This window comes from Osmerus mordax, chromosome 17, assembly GCF_038355195.1.
Source record: "Osmerus mordax isolate fOsmMor3 chromosome 17, fOsmMor3.pri, whole genome shotgun sequence".
In the NCBI taxonomy this organism is placed as follows: domain Eukaryota; kingdom Metazoa; phylum Chordata; class Actinopteri; order Osmeriformes; family Osmeridae; genus Osmerus; species Osmerus mordax.
This window is the reverse complement of record NC_090066.1, coordinates 11884225-11907290: the sequence shown is the minus strand read 5'-3', so window position 1 is coordinate 11907290 and position 23066 is coordinate 11884225. Positions and strand designations below refer to the sequence as shown.

The following is a 23066-nucleotide window of genomic DNA, read 5'->3' as shown; positions in this document are numbered from 1 at the left end:
TACCGTAGTAGTACAATTTACCGGGGCAGCTTCTCCACACAGGGTATCGCATTTTGCGTTGTTACTGACAATGATCGCTACCAGTGAGCTTTTATGAATGAGCGATTTTCCACTAAATAAATGTCAAGCTTATTTACGTTTTTGGGGGCATTTTTCAGTTAGCAGATGGTAATGTTTGAATCGCGATTCCATCTTCTACTGCCGGTAACGTCGTAGAATAATCTTCAAAGGGGGTTCCTTATTAATGAATGAATGCAATATGAGTAGGCTAAATGCCTGAAAATATCACGAGAAGGGAAAACTTAAAAGGACGTTTAAATCATAGAGATTAGTCTGACAAATGTATTCGTTGATTCAGCTATGAGGCTGCCTCTTGCAGGGGAAATGAGAAGACGTCATATTTCATTCTACACTTAACTCGTATTTTGAGTTGTAAATGAGCAGCAAAAAAAAGATGCTTTTAAATCTATGTAATCTTTATAAATAATAAGTAGGCCCTATGCATTTTTATATAAAATATACAGAAATATTAGTTGTAAAAATGTCATTCAAAAACGGACCCCTGTGCAACCGACGCAAGCAAGCACACCCTACAATTTCCCAAGAAATTGTACCCTCTCTAGTTTCAGCTGTTAAAACTATAATATTCTTGTTATGACTAGCTAGCCTACTTCTTCTGTTTAACAGTTCAGCTTTCAGCTGCTCCCGCATTGTAGGCTATTTAAGCTCTTAGCTTTGTTAGATGATGCAGTTCAGCTTCCACACTCCCTCTTTTGTGTGAATCACACATTTTTTTAATTAATTTCAGCTTTCAGCTTGCGGGTATTTTCTCATTTCTGTATTTTCAGCCATTTAAAAAAAATAATTACAGATTTCAGCATTCCAACGCATTTTCAGCAGGAAATGCCTTTTCTAGTTATTGGTGTGTTTTCTGCAAGCAAAAACACTATTATTATTCTGCATACTTATATATATATATTTTTTTTTTCCTCCCACTTTTTTTCCGTCGCCTACTCCTTTCACACCGTTTAAGCTAGAAACACCGTTCAAACTTCATTTGATAAAGTCTGAACTGCTCTAGTGTGCTATTACTTTTCTCATTGATAACTTTTAAAGTTTTTAAGGTATTAAAGTTTAAAGTGCTAAAAAAAATGAATGGGTTTCAATGGTTCAGAATGTTCAAGTCAAATTCAATTGTGACGTCATGCACTGACAGAACTGTTTCTCACCGCGTCAATTTTTGACACTGTTTAACACTTTCCTGCCTGAATATGCAGACTTTTTCAAATAATATACCTGAACTGTTTATACCATTTTGAAGACAAGATTTAGGGCTTTCTAATGATGTAAATATTTATATGATCATGTTAGGCAAATCATCCTTTATCAAGACGATTTCACTGAGCCATTCTGACAAAAATCTCTCTGACAAAAATCTTCAACTTACTACGACTCTTATCCATTAATTTATACTGATAAGAGTGTGCTAACCGAATAATCTTTAAATGTTGCATTAAAGGTACATGCCCATGGATATTTTTAACTATTTACCAAATGACTCGTCATTGAAATCATCAGCATTCCAGTTTTGTTCTTATTCGCTGACGTTCTTTGTGTGATAGACAGACGAAAATGTCCAATGATACTAGACACAGAAATGGCTATATTTGATTGGCTTATATGGTTTTGGGAGCATTGTTCCCGCCTTCTTCTACGGAGACACAAAACTTTTTTTTACAAGTACACAAATCTTTTTCTTCTACGGAGACACAAAACTTTTTTTTACAAGTACACGAATCGTTTTCTTCTACGGAGACACAAAACTTTTTTTTACAAGTACACAAATCTTTTTTGCAAGTTACAAATCTTTTATGCAAGTACACAAATCTTGCCTTCTTCTACGGAGACACAACTTTTTTTTGCAAGTACACAAATCTTTTTTGCAAGTTACAAATCTTTTATGCAAGTACAGTAATCTTGCCTTCTTCTACGGACACACAAAACTTTTTTTTGCAAGTACACAAATCATTTTCTACAGAGACACAAATCTTTTTTGCAAGTTAAAAATCGTTTTTACAGAGCTCGCTCTCCTGGCACTAATTTCACGCCATACTTTGACACACTTGCAAGAAATGATCCGCTGGCTAGATGTAGCATGATCTTATTTACCACCCACAATAGTTCATCTTTTTTTGCAGCAGCATTCTGAGTTAGAGTAGCTAGCTTTTCCAGTTGCACAACAAAGTCACATAATGTGACGAGATTGAATTAAAAAAAACTCACCAGGGACATCGACAACATCGGCAACCCTGCACTATGGATTATTATTTTGATGTCATCTTTAAATTAAGTGTCTGAACAGGACTGGTTGTGCAGGCACACATGATTAGTTTCTCCTTCATCTTGAACCTAAAACCTAGATTCTAGGTTAGAAATGTTGACAATGACCAACAGTTGCTACGTTACAAGAAACAAGGAACCAATCCGATTGGCCAACGCTCTTCACTGTTTCACTGTTCAAACTTTTTTCTGTTTCTACATTCAATTTCAATACTTTAAATTATTAATACTTTTCAGAATGGGTTTTATTCGCCAAAAAACATCACACAGACAAGGAATTTACTGTGGCAGGAAGGTGCACATATTAAACATATAAGAATCTTAAATAAGAAGTGTACAAGTCTAACTAATACTAAGGGTTTAAAAATGTAAAAGGTTTAGAATGAAATAAAATATAAAATGGCTCTAACATAACGCTTTAACATTTATGAAATTAAATAAGATACCTTTTCATCACTCTTTTTTCTCCTTTTTCAACCGTGAGAAAATATTGCAATGCATAACAATGACAGATATACTTTTAACACTGTCTCACCATTTTGGTTTCAAAGCAACACTTTTTTTCACCTTCATACAGCTGACATACTTTTGTCTGCTATGATATTGATAACTGTTATGCAATATAATATATATGAGTAGGCTAAATGTCTGAAAATATCACGAGAAGGGAAAACTTAAAAGGACGTTTAAGTCATAGAGATTAGGTCATTTTTTACACCGGTCTGCCAAATTTATTCGTTTTGATTCAGCTATGAGGCTGCCTCTTGCAGGGGAAATGAGAAGACATCATATTTCATTCTACGCTTCACTCGTATTTTGAGTTGTAAATGAGCAGCAAAAAAAGATGCTTTTAAATCAATGTAATCTTTATAAATATTCAAAAACGGACCCCTGTGCAACCGACGCAAGCAAGCACACCCTACAATTTCCCCAGAAATTGTACCCTCTCTAGTTTCAGTTGGACTTGGAATTTTCACTCCACGAAGGTGGCGCACTACCGATGAGTCCCCACACTTTACCACACTTTTTGGGACTGTTACCAAAAAATGTGTGGTTAAGCGTCACCTCTTGTGCTTTTATACTCTTTGGGTGATCTCTGAGGTAACTGTTACGTTTCGCTCATTACAACAACAATCTTATTTCTGATAAAACTTTAGTGTATTTGTTTTAATTATAATGTCGTAATGTTAAAATATCAGAAACGGCAACATCCGAACAGCAGTTTTTGTTGTGTGCGGAGGTGCTCTGTGTTGGGGATAATTAACTCTGGGGTTAGTTTTCACCAATTCCCAAAGGATGAGTCAGTCAGGGCGATATGGATCCGAAACATTAGGCGTGATCATTTCGTCATAAGGAGACACACCACTGTCTGCAGTCGGCATTTTATGCCAGAAAATATAATTGAAGGGGGCCGACTCCGTTTGAAACCCGGGGCGATTCCGGTGTTGTTCGCCTGTAACAACTTCAGCCTGCCGGTCGCTAGGCCAAGCGTGTGGCAGCGAACACAGCGGCAAGGGGAAGATGAGGATGAGGAGCTGATCGATGCCAGCGTGTCTTTGAGGTGTCATGACTGATAGCAGACCAGAACCTTCAGCTCTTGATCTGGCCTGCGAGAAAATTGACGCACAGCAGCAGGCCATCGTAGAGCTACAGAAGCGACTGCAGGAGCGACTGCAGGAGTTGTCGTTGAGGCAGTCCTTTGGACTAGAAAGGTTCAAGAGCTCCGATGAGGACATCAGGTTTTATACAAGGTAGGACAAAAGTTATCAATTTACTTCAGTTCTAAGTCAATTATGTTACACTTCTTTATTATTAGGCTGCCAATTTCAAAACAAAGCCAGAAATGACTTGTAGACTAGTTAAAACATTACATCATGTTTTATGAGTGACAAGACAGTCCTAGCCCAGACCTAAAGCAATAGAGAATGGATGTTTTCAATAACGACATGACCTACAAGATTTTTTGGGGCACAATTAGCTTCAGCACATTGTGTTTGGTCATACTGGTGGTGAGTTAGATGATGATCAGATTCCATTTAGTGACCGATTTATGCAGAAAAACAAATGACTAAATGTAAATAATATCAAGGGGTTCACAAACTTCCAAGTAGGACTGTATAACGCTTATCAAAGAAGATGCTAAATCTGAAGCACAAATGTAATGCATGTGACATCATGCACTACTTCATGGGAGACATTTTGAAAGTTGATTGCTATTGTGCTGCTCATGCTGTATAGTTACAATCCAAAATGGTCTTACAATGCAATTTGATCTTTTTCATAGATTTGCCAGCTACCGCCATTTTCATGCGTTTTGGCGGCAGATTGAACCTGCCACTAGGAGAATTGTCCGTGTTGGACAGTCATTGACAACCACAGATCCTGATACGACCGCTGACCTACCACGTAGACCAGTATGCATCTTACTGTCTGTGTTGTAAATAAATAAAAAGACATGAATTTGAACATTACATTTTAGTATTTTCAGATGTAGTGCAATGCTGTTACAAACACTTTTGTCTTGTACAATGTACAACTAATAAATTACTACTTGTCTACCAACAGAGCCATTGTCTACCGCTGGTTGATGAGTTGTTCCTCTTTCTGGTCTATCTGTCTCTGGGTCTGAAGGAGAAGGATCTAGCAGACCGCTTCAACGTACATCAGTCAACTGTTAGTAGAACAATTAGAACCTGGGCTAATTTTTTGTACACAGTTTTGGGTGCTGTGGGCATTTGGATGTCCCCTGATGCAGTCCGTGCCATGATGCCTAGTGTGTTCGAAAGGTACTCTGACACACAGGTGATAGTAGACTGCACTGAACTAAAATGTCAAATCCCTTCCTCACTGCTTTTGCAGAGTGAGATGTACTCCCAGTACAAATCTCACACCACAGTAAAGGGAATGATTGGTGTATCCCCACGCGGTGGGTTCTGTTAGTGATAAAGAACTGTTTAAGCAGTCTGGAATCATCCCTTTACTAGATAAAGACATGGCTGTAATGGTTGACAAAGGCTTTACAGTTGATGATTTAGTACCGGGTAAAGTACACAGACCACCTTTTCTGGGAAAGAACTCTCAGCTGTCTTGTGAAGAGGTTTTAGCTACTCAGAACATTGCGCGGTTGAGAATACACGTGGAGAGAGTGATAAGGTGCATTAAAGAGAATAAGTTGTTTGATTCCATCATCCCTCTGACTATAGCTGGTAGTATCAACCAGCTTTTTGCAGTAGCCTGCCTTCTATCGAATTACCAGAACAAGCCACTGGTTAAGGCTTGGGCCAAATAGATGATCTAAGCTGCCTATTGTAAACCAAACAATTGTAGCTATTGTAAATACATTTGTACATGAAGCACAATTGACCAATATTTGTAGAAAATGTTTTTATTCTGTCAAATGTTGTGCCCAGTACCTAACGTCTGTTCAAAGTCAGGTACTTGGGCATATAAATATTGAAAAAATAACTGTCTGCCTTCTTTCGAACAACTTTTGTGACCTCTGGGTCAACGACTATACGTTGGACTAGCATGTCTTCTTGGGCACAAATGACAAAGTCACACCATGCCATTCCTGTCAGCATAAGTTGCCCCTGCACCTGCCAGTAGTACATGTGGCTTTCTTTTAACAGCAGTGTTCCTTCTTGCATGTTAAGATACTTGCTGGTAACGTTGGGGCACTTGATCTCAACTAGGCCAAAAGGTTGCTGCGCAAATGTGAGTTGAATGGTCGCAATACAGTTATTATAGTGCAAAGTATTGTAATTAGCAAATGAATTTCATTGCAAGGTATGGTAACAGTTAACTTATGGACAGTTATGTGTGTGTGCACCTCTTTTCATCTCGGCTGTCTGTCTCATTCCTTTGAGGATGCGTTCAGCCAGAGACTGCTGGGCCATCTCCCCTGACAAAGCACACCTCTCTGAAGTGAGAGGTTATTCGAGGCCTGCGTAGCTGATTCCACTCTGAATTTCCAGCCTGCTCTTTGGTTGCCAGCTCAATCTTTTTTGCCATTTCAAATGTGACATTCAAACTTTTCAGGTGGAAGTGTTGTTCCTCGGTTAGCTCATGCCCCCAGGCTGTCGGGGCAAGCCGGTAGTCATCTATGGGAAGCTGTGGAAAAGGTGGAGCATCCATATGGATATTTATTACCTTAGTAGGTAGTATGGGCTGCTGGTAAGAAAGCAAGCTTCCCTTTTGGGCTAAGCCAAGCGATGTCTCCACCAGTGTTTTCTCATCACTGGCCATTGTTGCTATGAGGGGCCTTTCTTCGATCTCAAAGTCTTTGTAAGGGTCCTCGATACATAGCAGCCCAATATTACATGGGTTCCCATTCACACCCTTGTAGAGTGTACTTCTGTGAGACAAAGTGATACAGTTAATATCCTACTGTGACAAGGTTACAATTATAAAAGTAAAATACGTTGTATGCATGGTCTGCTGGCTTCAATAACTGCAATGTGTGGAAAAAGAGAGTTAATTTACAAAGCTAAAGTCCATTAAGTCAGTCTAGTGTCATTGAGTCGTTTGCACTGAATACAGTCTTCATTTGAGATGAGGATGGCCTGAAGGTAGGAACCATTTTTCACTCAGTGCTGGTTTTTAGAAAAGTTTCTACCCTCATGGCATCCAAATACAGTGAAATTGTTACCAATCATAACATGCTGTGCCACAGCTAATGATTACGTATATGATCTCAGTGACTGCAGTACAGGACCTCACCTGATTCCTCCTTCCATGCACCTGTTAAGCCTGGGTCTTAATCATGCTGTTTATGGGCCCGGGTTTCTGTCTGACCTAAAGGGGCACACACTCATAGGGGGCACACACTCAGAAACAATTACAACGTCCTAATTCAGGCTAATTCGATACAAATTAAATCATTACTAATAAGAGTCACACAAACTGGAATGTCAACTCAAATACTCAAAAGGACTCAATTGGCTCCTACAATCACAATACTTTCTTTTAGCAATTTACAATTGTTATTTGCTGCATACACAGCCTAACTCTTACATACATATACAGTACATTTGCCTCAACCCTTACTGCAGTTCTGGGCTTGTGCCATTGTTGTTCTGTTTCTGTGCAGGCATGAATAGGGGGGACAACCTGGATATTGAGCTCCGAGTAATGGGCTGTCTGAAAGAGCAGTGCACCAGCTTTGCATGAACACTGACTGGAGGTCATGACGACAGGTTCTGAATCACGTAGCACTATCTGTGTAGAATACACAAAGATACAATTAGACAAACATTGATACTGATGTGTTTTTGAAGTGAATTTTCCTACTATTCAGATACTGCAGAATTAAGAATTGGTCTAGTAAAGTTGCTGGGGTAAGTTTGTTGACAAGGGGTTTCCTACAAGTCTATTACAATATGAGGTGAGGTATACCATTCCAAATATGTTGCAATAGAAATATTTACTGTCAATCAACTTTGCCCCAATTACCTTACTTCTCCACTAACAGGTAGACCAGAGCCATTTATCAAGTGGCTCAGAAGAATTGTGTTTACACTACTCTCAAGCTGTGTGGTTTTTCATTCTTCTGCATGGACCGGTGACAAGCTGCTCGGACACTGATAGAACCTGTCTTTGTTTGAAACTGGTGGACAAGAAGATACAGCATTCATCCATTCAGTACTTTTATCATTATTCTAACAATGTTTTAGAAATCTGAAACACCTGCCAGAACAGCAGTCTACATTAACGTTAGACCTACATTCGACACATTAGACCTACAGTCAGCAGTGGCGGCTGGTGCATTTATTTCCAGGGGGGGCTATATTGTGCTCCAAGATCCTAGCCTTGCTCGGGGGGTCCGGCGGCATGCCCCCCCCCCCGAAAAAAAAAAAATGCTATCTCAACACCAGAAAGCAGTATTTTGGTGCATTCCTAAATGTATTTACTAATTTGTAAATTATAGTGCTGAAATTGCACATACAGGACTAATACACAATGTAACAGTTTTAAATAAAGTGAAAAGGGCTTTATTCTGTATAATTCTGTTGTGAAACACAACAATGTAAGTGTCTAGATAATTGTGAATGAAATCCGACCACACAAAACCCTGAGACAATAAACCTATGAACTTGAAATTATGAACACAGTAAGGCATAATAGAAAACAATTTTAGGAATTAAATATATACAAATTTAAATGTTATGTAAACTGACTCAGACCCATATGACAGCCACCTTGTGGCTTAACTTTTGTACAGAAATTTTGCCCTTCTCTCATTGACAGATGCAAATTTCTCAATGACTCTGTGGTTAAAGTTGGGGATGTTTTTGATGAGTTTCTTCTCCATAGAGAGCATGGCCAAGGCATTGAGACGATCCTGTGACATTGTGTTCCTGAGGAAGGTCTTTATTCTCTTCAGTGTTGAGAAGCACCTCTCCGATTCAGCTGTAGTCATGGGAGTTGTGATGAGGATCTTCAGCAGAGCCAGTTCTTGAACTCATCAGTGCTGTAGATCAGTGACAGTTCTGTTTTCAGCTTGCTCTTGTTCAGCAGTGGGTAGGCCTCCATGGTGGTGTTCAGTGCTGCCTCAGGGAACTGTTTGTTGTACTGCTGGAATTTGTCTCCCTGCAGCAGTGTAGCACTGATCAGGTGTTTGGTGAACGCAAACCGCTGTTTTGCATGGCCCAAGATGGTGTCACAAACCTCTGTAGCTAACCTCTGAAGTTCACCTGGGCCCAGTGTGCGACATTTCTTGGCCAGCTGCTGCTCAGATACACTCAGGGTAGGGATGGAATTTCTGATTGTTTGTATGTTGTCTGTGAACTGCTGCATGATTCCCTGGACAAAGACTGACTCTATGGTCCGTTTCTGAAGCTGACTGTAGAGAATGAGGCATGATGGAATGGAAGAGCTTCAGGAAGAAGCTAAAACTATCATCCTCCAGTAGCCTCACAAACCCTCCAGCTTCTCGCATAGTGGTAGGATCAAACTCGCCAGAGTCCCTGATAGCTTCAAAACACTCGAGGAGATCATCTTTGTGCTCAAACACAGTGTTCACAATACGGCTGTGGAAGTTCCATCTTACTGTGCTTGCTCTCGGGAGTTTGTGTGCCACCACTCTATCAAGCACGCTGGTTCTCTTTGGAGATCTTGAAAAAAAGGTGGAAAATCCAGCCAGGTCAGAGAAGAACTGACTAACTCCATAAATGTGAGATGTCACCTGCTGCATGATGAGGTTGAGTTGGTGAGCATAGCAGTGGACATAATGTGCATTTACATACACATCTTGCACCTTCTTCTGCACACCACCTGTGGCTCCTCTCATCACACTTGCATTTAGTTATTTAGCAGACGCTCTTATCCAGAGCGACTTACAGTAACTTGCACCATCATAAGCTTGCTCTTCTTGTCATCAGGGAGAATGGAGCTCAACCTATCCAGATGGGCTGTGGCAATGGAATCAGCTGTGGCTCTCTGGAGAGGTATAAACTCAAAAAACCTCTCTTGCACATCATGGGCTTTGTCAATGTAATGGATCACAAGCAGCAGTTGACACTGAGTGGAAATGTCCGTAGTTTTATCAGCCTGGATGGAGAGAAAGTCAGCACTCCTGATTTCTTCGATGATTTCTTCTCTCAAAACTGACAACATACAGTCAAGTTCATTCTGTACGGTCTTCGATGTTACCTTAAACACAGTAGCAGTCTGCAGATGCTCTTGCAGAACTACATCTAGTGATGCTACTAAATCTACCAATCCTCTAAAAACACCAGGATTTTCTGAGCTTTCACTCTCATCATGGCCACGCAGGGCTATTTCAAAGGCACCACAGAACTTTACACAGTATTATTTTAGACAAGACGTGCCTGTTTTTGTCAACTTCTCATTGTGCTTACGGATCCCTATTCTGTAGCCTTCATCAAGTTGAGCAGATATGTTTATTTTCCCAAACATGGCTAGTCTCATTGCATTTTCCATGTGGACCCTTGTTTGCTCATGTTTTTTTTTACTTTTTTCTGAAATGTGTTTCAAATCCCTCAATCCTGTCTGGATCCATGCTGGGTCTGATCCTGTCTTTTGAAAAAGGAGGCAGGGAAAACAAAATAAAGCATTTATCTCTCCACAACCAGTTAGCCAACTCGTCTTGCTATAGCAGGTCCTTGAAAACGACCTAGTGTATTGTCTTCCCCTGTCATTCGACTGTTGCTGAATTAATATGTCAGGCCGATCAGGTCCAAGCTCCTTTACTTTGAGCTTCTCTTGAAGATTTCTTTTTTCAAAGGGCGTATTTTTTAGCGACTTGACTGAATTGCAAGTTTCCATGTTAGCTAGCTAGCTTTATAACGTTACAGCTAGACCGGTAGCTACAAATTCAGTTCTGAGAGAACACCATGACAACGTAAACTAGAAAGGTACATTTCCTGAAGAAAATGTGTGTTTGCTGAAAGCAGTCGAAACGATTGTTTTGATGGCTTGAATAGTGAAGAAGGTTTTACAAAATGTTTAAAAGAGGTATGTGCTTTAATTTTTTATAGTATATCTGTCATTGTTATGCATTGCGATAGTTTTTACAGATGAAAAATGATGCAAAAACAACTGTAAAAAAAATTGTTTATAGCTTAAAAACAGTGCGAAAGTATGTAAACAGTATTGTGAGAAAACGTTCTGAGTTTTTTTTATTACATCACAATAGAAAATGATTTCCCAGCCTTTCATATTTTAAAACTGAGTAGTGATAACAGTCAAAACAAGACTCTTATCAATTTGTGTTTTTAGCTTAAGTGTGTTGACACGATTTTGCTTTGAATAGTGATGAAGGTAAAAAAAGGTTAAGAATATATTTTTCAACACAATGAGAATGCAGTAGGAAAGTGACATTGTTTTGCATTGTGGTATTTTCAAACTGTTCCTTTACTTAAATTGTGTAGTGAGGGGCGTTTTGCTCGCTGCTCGTTCATTCGGCATGCTACTTGAAGTATAAATGGGTTTGTAAACAGCTGGTCAGCTTGAACAGGTTGATGTTTGAACGGAGTTTATTGCGTAAAAATGTTGGGTGCAGGAGGGATACGTTTGTGCAAAATAAACCTATAAATTGTTTAAGCATTTTTGGGCACATATCGTAAAAATCAATGTCATAGCACACAAGAGCATATCATACTTATCACAAGCTGTGTCCAGAAGACTGATATTTAAATGCATAATCATTTTTTTTTTTTCATTATATCTCTGTAGATATAATGAAAAAAACAATAGTTTTTCGTTGTATTTCATTGTTTCTGCAAGTTTAGTTATTGGTTGATATCATAGACTGTACGGGAGATATCTACAATCCATTGTTTCGGTAGCTGGAAAGATGTGATTTGATTGCTTTGGCCTTGCGAGGTGTAGGGAGGGACGTTTGCTCGCTGCTCGTTCATTCGGCTTGGTACTGGAAGGCGTGCCTGTCACGTCCGCTTCATTTAGTGCCCTAAATTACAGGTAAGAGCAGGTTACTGCACATTAAATACCTATTACATGCAAAAACAACGAGTTTAACGTGTGTGTTCATGTTTTAGATGTTATATGACAGGCTGATATTAACATTTATATGTCCTTTCAGTTAATGAATTTAGTTGAATAAAAAAAACGTTGGCTGGGCTGCTGCAGCATGCTAGCTAGCTTAGGTCATGCAGACAGCGTGATAGAGGCATGGCAATAGCAAATTGCTACTTAAGGAGTAACGTTAGGGTTCAACATTGTACTAAGTTTTTCAGTCTCAAAGGACTAGGGGTGTAACAATACATCGCGGTGCAAAAAAAAAGCATTGCCGATTTGTTTTATTTATATTACATCCGTTTTATCCTATTGATTGAGCTACCAACACGCTACCTCTTGCACCTTCGTCACATGTGCACACAGCATGTCCACTTGTCGAGCGACTGTAAAACCGAAATGCTGCCAGACGTCGGACTTGTGGACAGGGCATCTTCTATTTCAGTTTCAGACAAACGTATTGTCTCATTTAACCCTCCTGTTGTGTTTCTTGTCACTACTTTTGTGTTCCCGGTCAAAAGTGACCGCCTCATTATAGCTGACTATAATTTCATAATAATACATATAATATCAACTAATGTTGTGTTAGATCTTTTAAGCAACTTAAGTTCTTGTGAATATTACAAGTTTTAAACTTCTGTTTGCCCTTTATGGCCTCTAGTCCTCATTGACATAAGCAAATGCATCTCGTTTTTGAGTGAAAGAAGCATTATATATGGATTATTTTGAATATAACAAATATCCAGATGACAAATATTGTTCTATTTATGACAGACTACTTTGTATAATGGTTTTACAAGGACATTGGTTTTGAAACAAAAAAGTTTTTTCACATTGTGACTAAAAATGACATCTGTTGTGTTCTGGCATGGATTTATTAGTCAACAAAGAATATAGGCTCAAAACTATACATGAAAACGTTACCATATTACAAAATGAATATGTGAAAATATACAAGAAAAAAATAGATTGTTACAAAAACGTTAAAATGCGCAATCTGTCATTCAAAATGGGTACATTTGGTGTGTCCTCACTAACACTTTGGACAAAATGTGCTGGTTTTTGCATGCGCTTTGCAAAGATATGCACTGCATTTGTAGCACATAATGCTTGTTTTAACATCTCTCTGTGCACACAGTTTGCATCTCTTCCTTTTGTCTTTGCTTGCTCTGGCAGACGTAAAGCTTTCTTCTTGCCCTTGTACATCTCTCACCAATCCAGCAGAGCATGGGGTTCGAGGAAGGTGTTGGCGCCGTTGAATGAGTGGTTCCACCATGGCTTTGCCCAACTGTTCAAGGAATAGTCTCCTTTTGAAGAATTTCCCGTTTCCAGCCTGGATTCACCGCCATCCACACCACAAAGGCATTGTACGCCGACACATCTAGGATGTTGAAGAATACCACCAAGGGCCAATGTGCCGTCATCCTCTTGCAGGAGTATGTGCCTGTAACCTGCAAAAGTGCAACAATCGGTAAATAAAATATTAATTACATACAAGTTATAATGTTCTGGTAATAGAAATAAAAGTTGAAAGATAAAACGTAACATACCTTATCAAGGTTGTCAACTCCCCCTTTGTTCCTGTTGTAATCCAGGACAACATTGGGCTTCTTGTCTTCCCTGGCACTCACAGTGGCATCCCTGTGCAGAGTGCTCATCAACAGCACATTTTTCTTTTTTGGGGGGCAGTAGAACACTAGAGCGTGTGTATCGGTGAAGGCAAATTTGGAGGAAAAACGATCCCTGTCCTTGGTAGTGAGTAGGGCAGGAGGCAACTCAGGCTTGTTCTTTCTGACTGTCCCCACCATGGTCAATCTTTTTTGGAGCAGCTCCTGACCAAGAGCATATGAGGTGAAGAAGTTGTCACATGTTATGTTGTGCCCCCGGAGACCTGCAGTCATTTCCAGGACCACCCGTTTTCCTTGGTTTCTTTCAGGAACACCGTCAGCAGGTTTTCCGGTGTACACCTGCATGTTCCAGGCATAACTTGTTCTGGCATCACATGCTGCCCATATTTTGATTCCATATTTAGATGGTTTGTCTGGCATGTACTGTTTGAATGGGCAGCGTCCCCTAAAAGCGACCAGACGCTCATCCACTGTGATATCTGGACTTGGGTTATAGATGAGTGGCAGGCGCTCCACCCACTTGTCCCAAACCTCCCTGATAGCCGCCAGCTTGTCATGTTGACGGCGGCCGGGTCTTGTATCACGGTTGTCGAAACGAATCACCCGTGACAAGACGTGGAATGTCTGGAGTGACATAGTGGCACGAAAAATTGCCCGACCAGACTCCATCCCATAAACTGGAGGTAGATTCGTTTCTTGATCTGTACACACCAGACAAAATCAAGAGACCCATGTATGCTTGGATGTCGGTCCGGTCTACCTCCTTCCAGTTGTCCTCGTAAACACGTCTACCCTCCAAGTTAGTCATGTTTATGATGATAGTTTCAATGGACTCTGTGAACAGTTCCAAGCAGGATTTGATGTCATCAACCCGGGAGATGGCATATCTGGTTGGCCCTGGGGTCATCCTGATGACATTTTCTGTCGACAGTCGACCTCTCCTCTCAGGTGGTGATGAACCCCAGGACAAACTCCCATTCTTGGACAAGAATGTCTCAACAACCTCAGCAGGGACCTGTTCCTCATCACTAGATTCTTCGGTTGTCTCTTCATCTGGATTATATTCTGTGTTGTCTTCATCTTCTGACACTTCCTCCTCTAAAGCATCATCAGCTTCCTGGCCTCTCTCCTCCTCACCAGTGCCAGTGTCAAAGATGTGATCAATAGCCTCACATACAGAATACCGTTTGGCCATCGTGCTGCCATAGAATGAATTATGAGCAAGGCCTCAAGAATGCTTTATATACCACGGCTGCGAGATGTTCAAAATATGATTGAAAGAATGTTGGAATGTTCGCGAACATTCCAACAGGTTTGGTTCCCGTGGGGGAAAGATTCTATTGGGGAAAGGTTCCCGTGGGTGAAAGATTCTATTTGGGAAAGGTTCCCGTGGGTAAAAGATTCTATTTGGGCAAGGTTCCCGTGGGGGTTGCCATGGAAGCCAAGAAGGGAAGTAATGTGTGTGTATGTATGTGTGTGCATGTGTACTCAAACACAGGTGCATGTTGGGGGCTGGGAGGGTAAGTGTGTCCATCTGTTGAATGGGTGTGTGCTAGAAACAAAATTTTATACACAAATTTGAGTCTTACCCATTCATTTGAATGACCGGTCATTTTTGACCGGGAACACCACAGGTGTACGAAAGTTAAATAAAACACCCAGATTTTTATGAAATTCAAAAAGTTTTTTTTTGGCTGTTTAGATACCCTGTGTGGACAAAGTCATGGAATCTCATGGCAATCAGAATAAATTAACTACATTTTTTGAGAGAGAGAACATGTAAATCGGTCACTTTTGACGGGAACACAACAGGAGAGTTAAGACGGTACCACAACGACAAAGTCTTGCAGTGGGTGCAACTACAACCTGCTTTAAGAAGTTCCGTCTTCTAATTTCATGGAAAACATCAGTTGTTCAGTGACACAAATGGATCCACATTGTTACTTAACATCCATAAGTTAAAATAAAATACTGAAATATTGCACATTCTTGAAGTTGTTAAATTATAATTATTTTATTCAACATATCTGGATACATATTGTATTGTGAACCCAGTATTGTGATACGTATTGAATCATCCTAGTAAGGACCCAAAAAATAGTCGCTGAGAGTCACTGTATATTCAAAGAAAAATTTATTGTTACCCCATATCCTCTATAATGCTTGCCATTACAGTTCGGATAAGGGCACAAAGGATGTGATGGACATCCCGTCCAGAGTGACTTGGACAGTGTAGTGTAGTTAAAAAAAACTGTGTCTCTCTATTTATAGAAAGTGGTTCTTTCCCCCTGATGCTGTATATGCCATACTGTCTAATGATGTAAGTATTCCCTACTGATATCTTCCCCATGTTTTCCTCCATTAGGTTGAATTTGGATACAGTGAACCCATCAGATACTACACAGGTCAGGTTAGACTTCAATGACTTTGCAGCCACCTCGTCTTCGTCCCATTCCATGACTTTGGTCCACTCTTTGGTAGCCACAACAGTCACCGTTATCGGTGGAGGTCGGCTGTAGGGCCCTGCATATGCTTTGTCAACAAGTACGCTTCTTAAGGTCACTGCGTCCATGCTAGGGGAAAAACAATGAGAAAAGATTGTTCAGAATCTATAGTTTTGCTAATCCCATTTTCTCTGCATCCCTTCTGTTTTCCAGGTGATCCCTATGAAGTCGCTCTGGATAAGAGCGTCTGCTAAATGACTAAATGATCCAGAAGGCCTAGTTATTTTCCTTTTCAATGGCATGTCGTTCCTAATTGTGTTCCCTGTTACAATAGTTTATTAGGTATATTATAGTAGTGTAGTTAGTTGTATCAGTTTTTTTCTAAGTCTGTTTATTAAATCGTTCAGTAGTATTCTTATGTAGTAGTTTTTTTCAGTATTACTGTGTTTCTTTTCTTTATTGCAATTAAAATTACAATAGTATAATAAATTGAAAAATGTTAGTGAGTAAATTCAGCGAGTTAGGTAGCTAGTGAAAGTAAAAAATATCAGCCAACACTCAGTTAGAATATCACATTTACTTAAGTCTCAATCTCATTTACCAAAATGTTTGCATTGCTTGGCAACAGTCGCAATGCCTAGGCCAGGGGTGTCAAACAATCTTTGCTAAATTTGTGCCCCCTGAGCAGAGATTTTAAAGTGTAAAAAAAGGCATTCATGACACATTGGTGTCATGTTCAGCGAATAGACTTACCTTGATCAATGTGAAGATGTTGTTTCTGTAGAAGTCTGTAAGTAAACAACACGATACTACCATTAGTCAATTTGAGTTATCTGGTGTCCTACCAATCCAACTGTTCAGTCCTTAACATTTAGTGCCTGCCTCTGTCACACTACAGAAATATAAAAATATCAGAAATTATAACTGCTCTATTTATCCACAGAATACTATAAATTATCCAGTTACTAGTCCAAATAGGATTAGAAATAGTATTACAGGATACGGGGAGGTGATACTCCCCGTATCCTGTTCTCGCCTCCCACGCTGGTAGGCTACCGGTACTTTAAATAACCCTACTTAAAATTGCACAAGACAAACACAGTTATGAGTGTACTTAACTCAACACTTGGAGAGACCCTCCCCCGGGGTCTGAGTTTGTGATGCCGTCTGCTTTCCCAGGAAGAACGTCCGCTGGACTTCGTAGTAAGATCCTCAGTTCGATCGGTATAGGTCAGTTTTTTGATCCCCTCGTTAACTATCTTCGTTGCCGGCAGTCCTTTTGTCCGATTGCGAACGCTCACCCACTCCGTTCAATAGAGTGCACAACTAAGATCATGCCTATCATGAAGTCAATGAAACATAGCAACCTATGTTTCATTGACTTCCATTGATTTTAAAACATGACCATTTCAAAATATAGAAAGATGGGGGGGTTAAAGCTGTAAACAGCTGGTCAATAGAACACATTGATGTTTGAATGGAGTAGGTAGCTTAAGCATGTAGTGAGCAGCAAGGAAGTAGCCTACATTTGTGACATTTAAACCTATTAATGTTTTAAGTGCTTTGTGCTGCCATATTGCATAAATAACAACAGTTAGTTTTATCAATATCATAGCAGACAACAGTATGTCAGCAGTATGAAGGTGAAAAAAGTGTTGCTTTGAAACCAGAATGGTGAGACAGTGTTAAAGGTATATCTGTCATTGTCATGCATTGCAATATTTTCTTACGGTTGACAAAGGAGAAAAAAGAGTGAAATGAAAAGGGTATCTTTAATTTCATAAATGTTAGTGTTATGTTAGAGCTCAATGCTCTTAAGACAGTCACCCCCATTAACCTGTGCAACCCCAGTCAACACTGTGGAGTCCTTCCGCGATTGGGAACTGAACATCAGCTCCCTCACCAAGAAAGCACAACAGAGGATGTATTTCCTACGGCAGCTGAAGAAATTCAACCTGCCAAAGACAATGATGGTGCACTTCTACTTCCACTTCTGTTTCACGTTTCTTGGTGAATAAAACCCATTCTGATTCTGAAAAGTATTAATTGAAAGATGTAAAAACAGAAATACAGTGGAACAGTTCTATCCAGCCGGACCATTCAAATATGGGTCGAAAAAGACCCATAAGACCCGCCTTAATATCTTTGCCGTCCAATCACCGATTTTATTTCTGAAAACTGCCAGATACTCATGACAAGTTAAGCTCAAAGTACATATCATTGGTTAAGGGGTTACTGGGAGGGGAAAAAAAATGTATCGTCTGCAACGGCAGCCATTGTTTTTCGAGGCGGAGCCAGAGCGGAGACCATGGGAGATTGCCTACAGTGTTAGATTTACAGCTTCGAATTGAAATCTGAGACGATATTCTGAGTAAAGACAAGTTTATTAATATGTGTTGTCAATATTGTCAATTAAAAGTCTAAACTTTTTACTTACGAAGAATTTGTTTGTGGGAGTGATGCGAGTTTTTTCCAGAAAAAAACTCGCGTTCTGCCGTGTCCGGCAGGACAGGCAGTAATGACGTTAGTAGCACTGTTTAGCCTCGATTTGAGCAGATTTCTAAAAAACTTTAAAAAACAACATTAACTAGCTAGATTATATACACTGTAAGCGAAATGTACATTCCTTGTTTGGCCAATTCGGTCGATTGTGGAAGAAACTCCAACGTTTTTTAGTTATCGAGAGGAGTATCCAGCCATAGCGCTAGCTACTTTTGGGGCAGAGAAATGTAGGTTTCCCCCATGTTTCCACGTGTTTCCATGTAGTCACTAGAATGGTCATAACTTTTAATCAAAATATGATATTTCTAATCTGTCTTCTGTTCCACATTGCCCACAGATGTGTGGATATTCCACCTGCTCAAAGTTTTCCTCCATCTTGTAATTAAAGTGGTTAAAAATGAAGTTGTCTGATGAGGTATGGTGGATGGAGAAGTTTTTGTAAAAAATGGCTGCCTGAAATCACCTTGATAAAATATGATTTGCCTTAAGTAATCATATATTTATTCACATCATAAAAATCCCCTAGTTCTGTTCTTCAATATGGTGTCAACAGTTAAGGTGTATGATTTAATATGAAAATTCATAAAATTTGCATATTAATATGAATATCATATTTCAACAGCATATGGAATGTTTGGAATGTTGGCTTAGGCAGCAAAAGGATATAGTGATGAAGAGCGTGGCCAATCGGATTGGTTTCTTGTAACGTAGCAACGGTTGTCATTGTCAGCAAACCTAGAATCTAGGTTTCAGTATCAAGATGGAGGAGAAGTTAATCATGTGTGCCTGCACACCCAGTCCTGTTCAGAAACTGAACTTGAAGATGTCATAAATATAATACAAAAAAAAACTTTTAAATTCAATCTCGTCACATTACGTGACTTTGTTGTGCAACTGCAAAAGCTACTCTAACCCTGATCAAAATGCTGCTGCAAAAAGGCTGAACTATTGTGGGTAGTAGATAAGATCATGTTACATCTAGCCAGCGGATCATGTATGTCAAAGTGGTATTTGTACAGAACACCGTACTGTAGGCGTTAATAATGCATGCATGGTCATCATCGTCGTCCATCTTTGGCCGAAGCGAAGCTAGAGAGGATTCAATGGGAGATTTCCTACAGTAAGCTAGATCTACTGCTTCAAATTGAAAACGGAGACAATATTTTGATTACAGACAAGTTCCTTAACCTCTGTTGTCAATAACGCCGATAAAAAGTAAATACTGTTAGGAAGCATTTGTTTGTAGGTAACGAACGATAGACGTAACTAGCTAGCTATGTGAATTTTTTTCGCCGTTCTATGGCAGCTATGATGACAGCGTTGTAAGCACTCGTCACTAGAATGGCCATAACTTTAAAACAAAAGATCATATTTCAAATTTGTCTGCTGTTCTACATTGCCCACACAATTATGTATATATATATCAACTCAAACATGGCCTGTATCTTGTATTAAAAGTGCTCGAAAATTAGCTTGTCTAATGTATGGTGGACTGAGAAAACATATTTGTCAAAGCGGAGCGAGCGGATGTCGTGGGAGAATTCCTACTGTGTTAGATTTACTGCTTCAAATTGAAAACGGAGAAGAAATTTAGAGTAAAGACAAGTTTCTTAACGTCTGTGTTCAATATCGTCAACTAAAAGTAAAAACTTTTCAGTTACGAAGCTTTTGTTCGTAGTAACGCCAGCTGCAGTAAACCTTTCGTGACCCCGGTTTGGCTGTTCGTGACAGTCGGATATGACAGTGTTGAGCCTCAATTTTTGCAGATTTCTGTGAAACTTTCTTAAAGAAAAATAATCTAGTTAGATTATGTACACTTTAAGTTCAATGTACATACCTTGTTTGGCCAATTAGGTCGATTGTGGAAAAAAGTAAGGTATCCTCTATCTTGTTGTGAAAGTGGTTAAAAATTAGGTTTTCTAAAAAAGTAATGCAGACAGAGAAGATTTGTCAGAATGGCTCCGTGAAATCGTCTTGACAAAGGATGATTTGCCTAACATGATCATTTAAAATCTCGCCAAAACAGAACTTCTCATCATCCCGGCTAAACCCTCCATCTCTCACGATCTCTCAATCACCCTGGGATCTGCGACGGTGACCCCTTCATCCTCTGCCAGGAACCTTGGGGTTACCATGGACGACGAGCTCTCCCTCACGGCCCACATTGCTGCGGTCTCCCGGTCGTGTAGATTCACCCTCTACAACATCCGGAAGATCAGGAGATACCTGTCTGAGCACTCCACCCAGCTGCTAGTCCGAGCACTCGTCCTCTCCAAGTTGGACTATTGCAACTCGCTGCTCGCTGGTCTCCCAGCATGTGCAACCCGCCCTCTTCAGAGGATTCAGAACGCGGCGGCCCGCCTGGTCTACAATCTACCCAGACGCTCCCATGTTACCCCGCTCCTCATCTCTCTCCACTGGCTACCTATCATGGCCAGTATCAGATTCAAGACCCTGGTATTGACCTTCCGAGCAGTGAACGGGACTGCACCCGTCTACATCAGGTCTCTCCTGCAGCCTTACACCCCCACCCGTCACCTACGGTCTTCTTCAGACAACCGCCTGGTGGTCCCACCGCTCAAGACCGCCCGGTCCCAACACAAGCTCTTCTCCTGTCTGGCCCCCCAGTGGTGGAATCAACTCCCCACCTCCATCAGAGACACTGACTGTCTCTCCACCTTCAAGAAAAGGCTCAAGACGCACTTGTTCCGGGAGTACAACGGTACTTAGGAACGGTTCGCTTGACCCGATGTTAGTTTCCTCAAGGATCACAATGACTCTTGCTTAGAGACTTGTTGCTCTTGTGGTTAGTGGTAACTGACTTAAATTTTTGTACTCGCTGTGATATATTGTTTTTATTATTGTTGCTTGCTTTTTCCACAGGTACACTAGCGGTTCATGTCGTTTAATTGTAACTTGTTTAACTACATGCTCTTATGGTTCTTCCCTTTGGCACTTATTTTGGTTGGTCACAATGTGTGCTTCATGTTTTTGCTACTCGCAATGTTTTGTGGCTATCTTGTTGTTATGATCAGTGACCTATGCACTTTGTAAAGCTCTCTCTTGGAAGTCGCTTTGGATGAAAGCGTCTGCTAAATGAATAAATGTAAATGTAAATATAAATATTTACATCATTAGAAAGCCCTAAATCTTGTCTTCAAAATGGTATAAACAGTTTAGGTATATTATTTGAAAAAGTCTGCATATTCAGGCAGGAAAGTGTTAAACAGTGTCAAAAATTGAGAAACAGTTCTGTCAGTGCATGACGTCACAATTGAATTTGACTTGAACATTCTGAACCATTGAAACCCATTCATTTTTTTTAGCACTTTAAACTTTAATACCTTGAAAACTTTAACAGTTATCAATGAGAAAAGTAATAGCACACTAGAGCAGTTCAGACTTTATCAAATGAAGTTTGAACGGTGTTTCTAGCTTAAACGGTGTGAAAGGAGTAGGCGACGGAAAAAAGTGGGAGGAAAATAAGAAAAAACTAGAAACGGCTGTTCCTGCGAAACAGCAGTGAGAATGCTGAAAACCTGAATGGGGATAGCTGACCATGCTAAAAAAGCGGAAAATTTTGTAGAAAGTTATAAGCTGAAGCTTGAAAGCAACCGAAAGGTATTTTTGAAAGGGGCTGGAGCAGCATTCCAACAATGATTTGAAAGGATTTACCATTACTTTTAAAGGGAGAATAATTTGCACAAAAACCTTAATATTTAAAAAAGTATAAAAGTGATAAATGAGAAAATACCCGCAAGTTGAAAGCTGAAATTAATTTTAAAAATGTGTGAGTCACACAAAAGAGGCAGTGTGGAATCTGAACTGCATCATCTAACAACGCTAACAGCTAAAATAGCCTACAATGCGGGAGAAGCTGAAAGCTGAACTGTTAAACAGAAGAAGTAGGCTAGCTAGTCGTAACAAGAATATTATCGTTTTAACAGCTGAAATTATAGTTGGGATAGTAATAGCAGTAGCAGATGTAGCCTACCATTGAGTGCGTTTACTCGGCTTTCTTAGTAGGATTCAATGTGTTGATGGAATGAAACATACAGCAGTAGAGCCGATACAGGAAGACACGGCGACACTGTTGCAGAAGGATGATGGTGCAAGTTTTGTCCGTGGAGCATACAACGATTAATAAAAAAGAATCATGTAGACGCGTTTATTGAGTAATCGCATAACTAATTACACATGTAAACGGAGTAATCGTATAATTGGCATAAACCGACAATTGCTAGTAATCGGGTTTCTCATGGTCAAGTAAACGCACCAATCACCTGTGTGAGAGACTGAGTGGTGCGTGTCTGTCGTTGCCACAGTGATGGTGCAGCTATGATTGCTAACGCGCTGAGGGCAGAGAATAACAGAAATGTATCTAGAATCCACACCTCAAACAAGTTAACCTAGACGCAAAACTGTACGTCCAATACAAAAAATAATGATATTTTCCGTGACCCAAGACTGCCGAAACCAGAGATATCCTTTATATGTCTGTGCGGTCAGAAATACAACTCTTGGCAGTTTCGAAAACGTGTACCCAATTCTGCTTTCATGGTGCGTGTCTGTTTGGTTGCCACGGTGATGGCGCAGCTGTGATGGCTAACGAGCTACGCAGAGAGAAAAACGAACATTTACCTAGCATCCACACCGC

At 40.1% G+C, this 23066-nt stretch overlaps 1 protein-coding gene across 1 annotated transcript; it reads right to left on the bottom strand.

Annotated features, from left to right (window-relative positions):
• Positions 1-8778: 8778 nt before the first annotated feature.
• Positions 8779-14658, bottom strand: LOC136960523 (piggyBac transposable element-derived protein 4-like). Its single transcript, XM_067255034.1, is given in 7 exon segments — positions 8779-9181; positions 9261-9526; positions 9679-9777; positions 13040-13157; positions 13159-13286; positions 13386-14121; positions 14123-14658. Coding segments are annotated over 7 exon segments (2286 nt in total).
• Positions 14659-23066: the final 8408 nt, after the last annotated feature.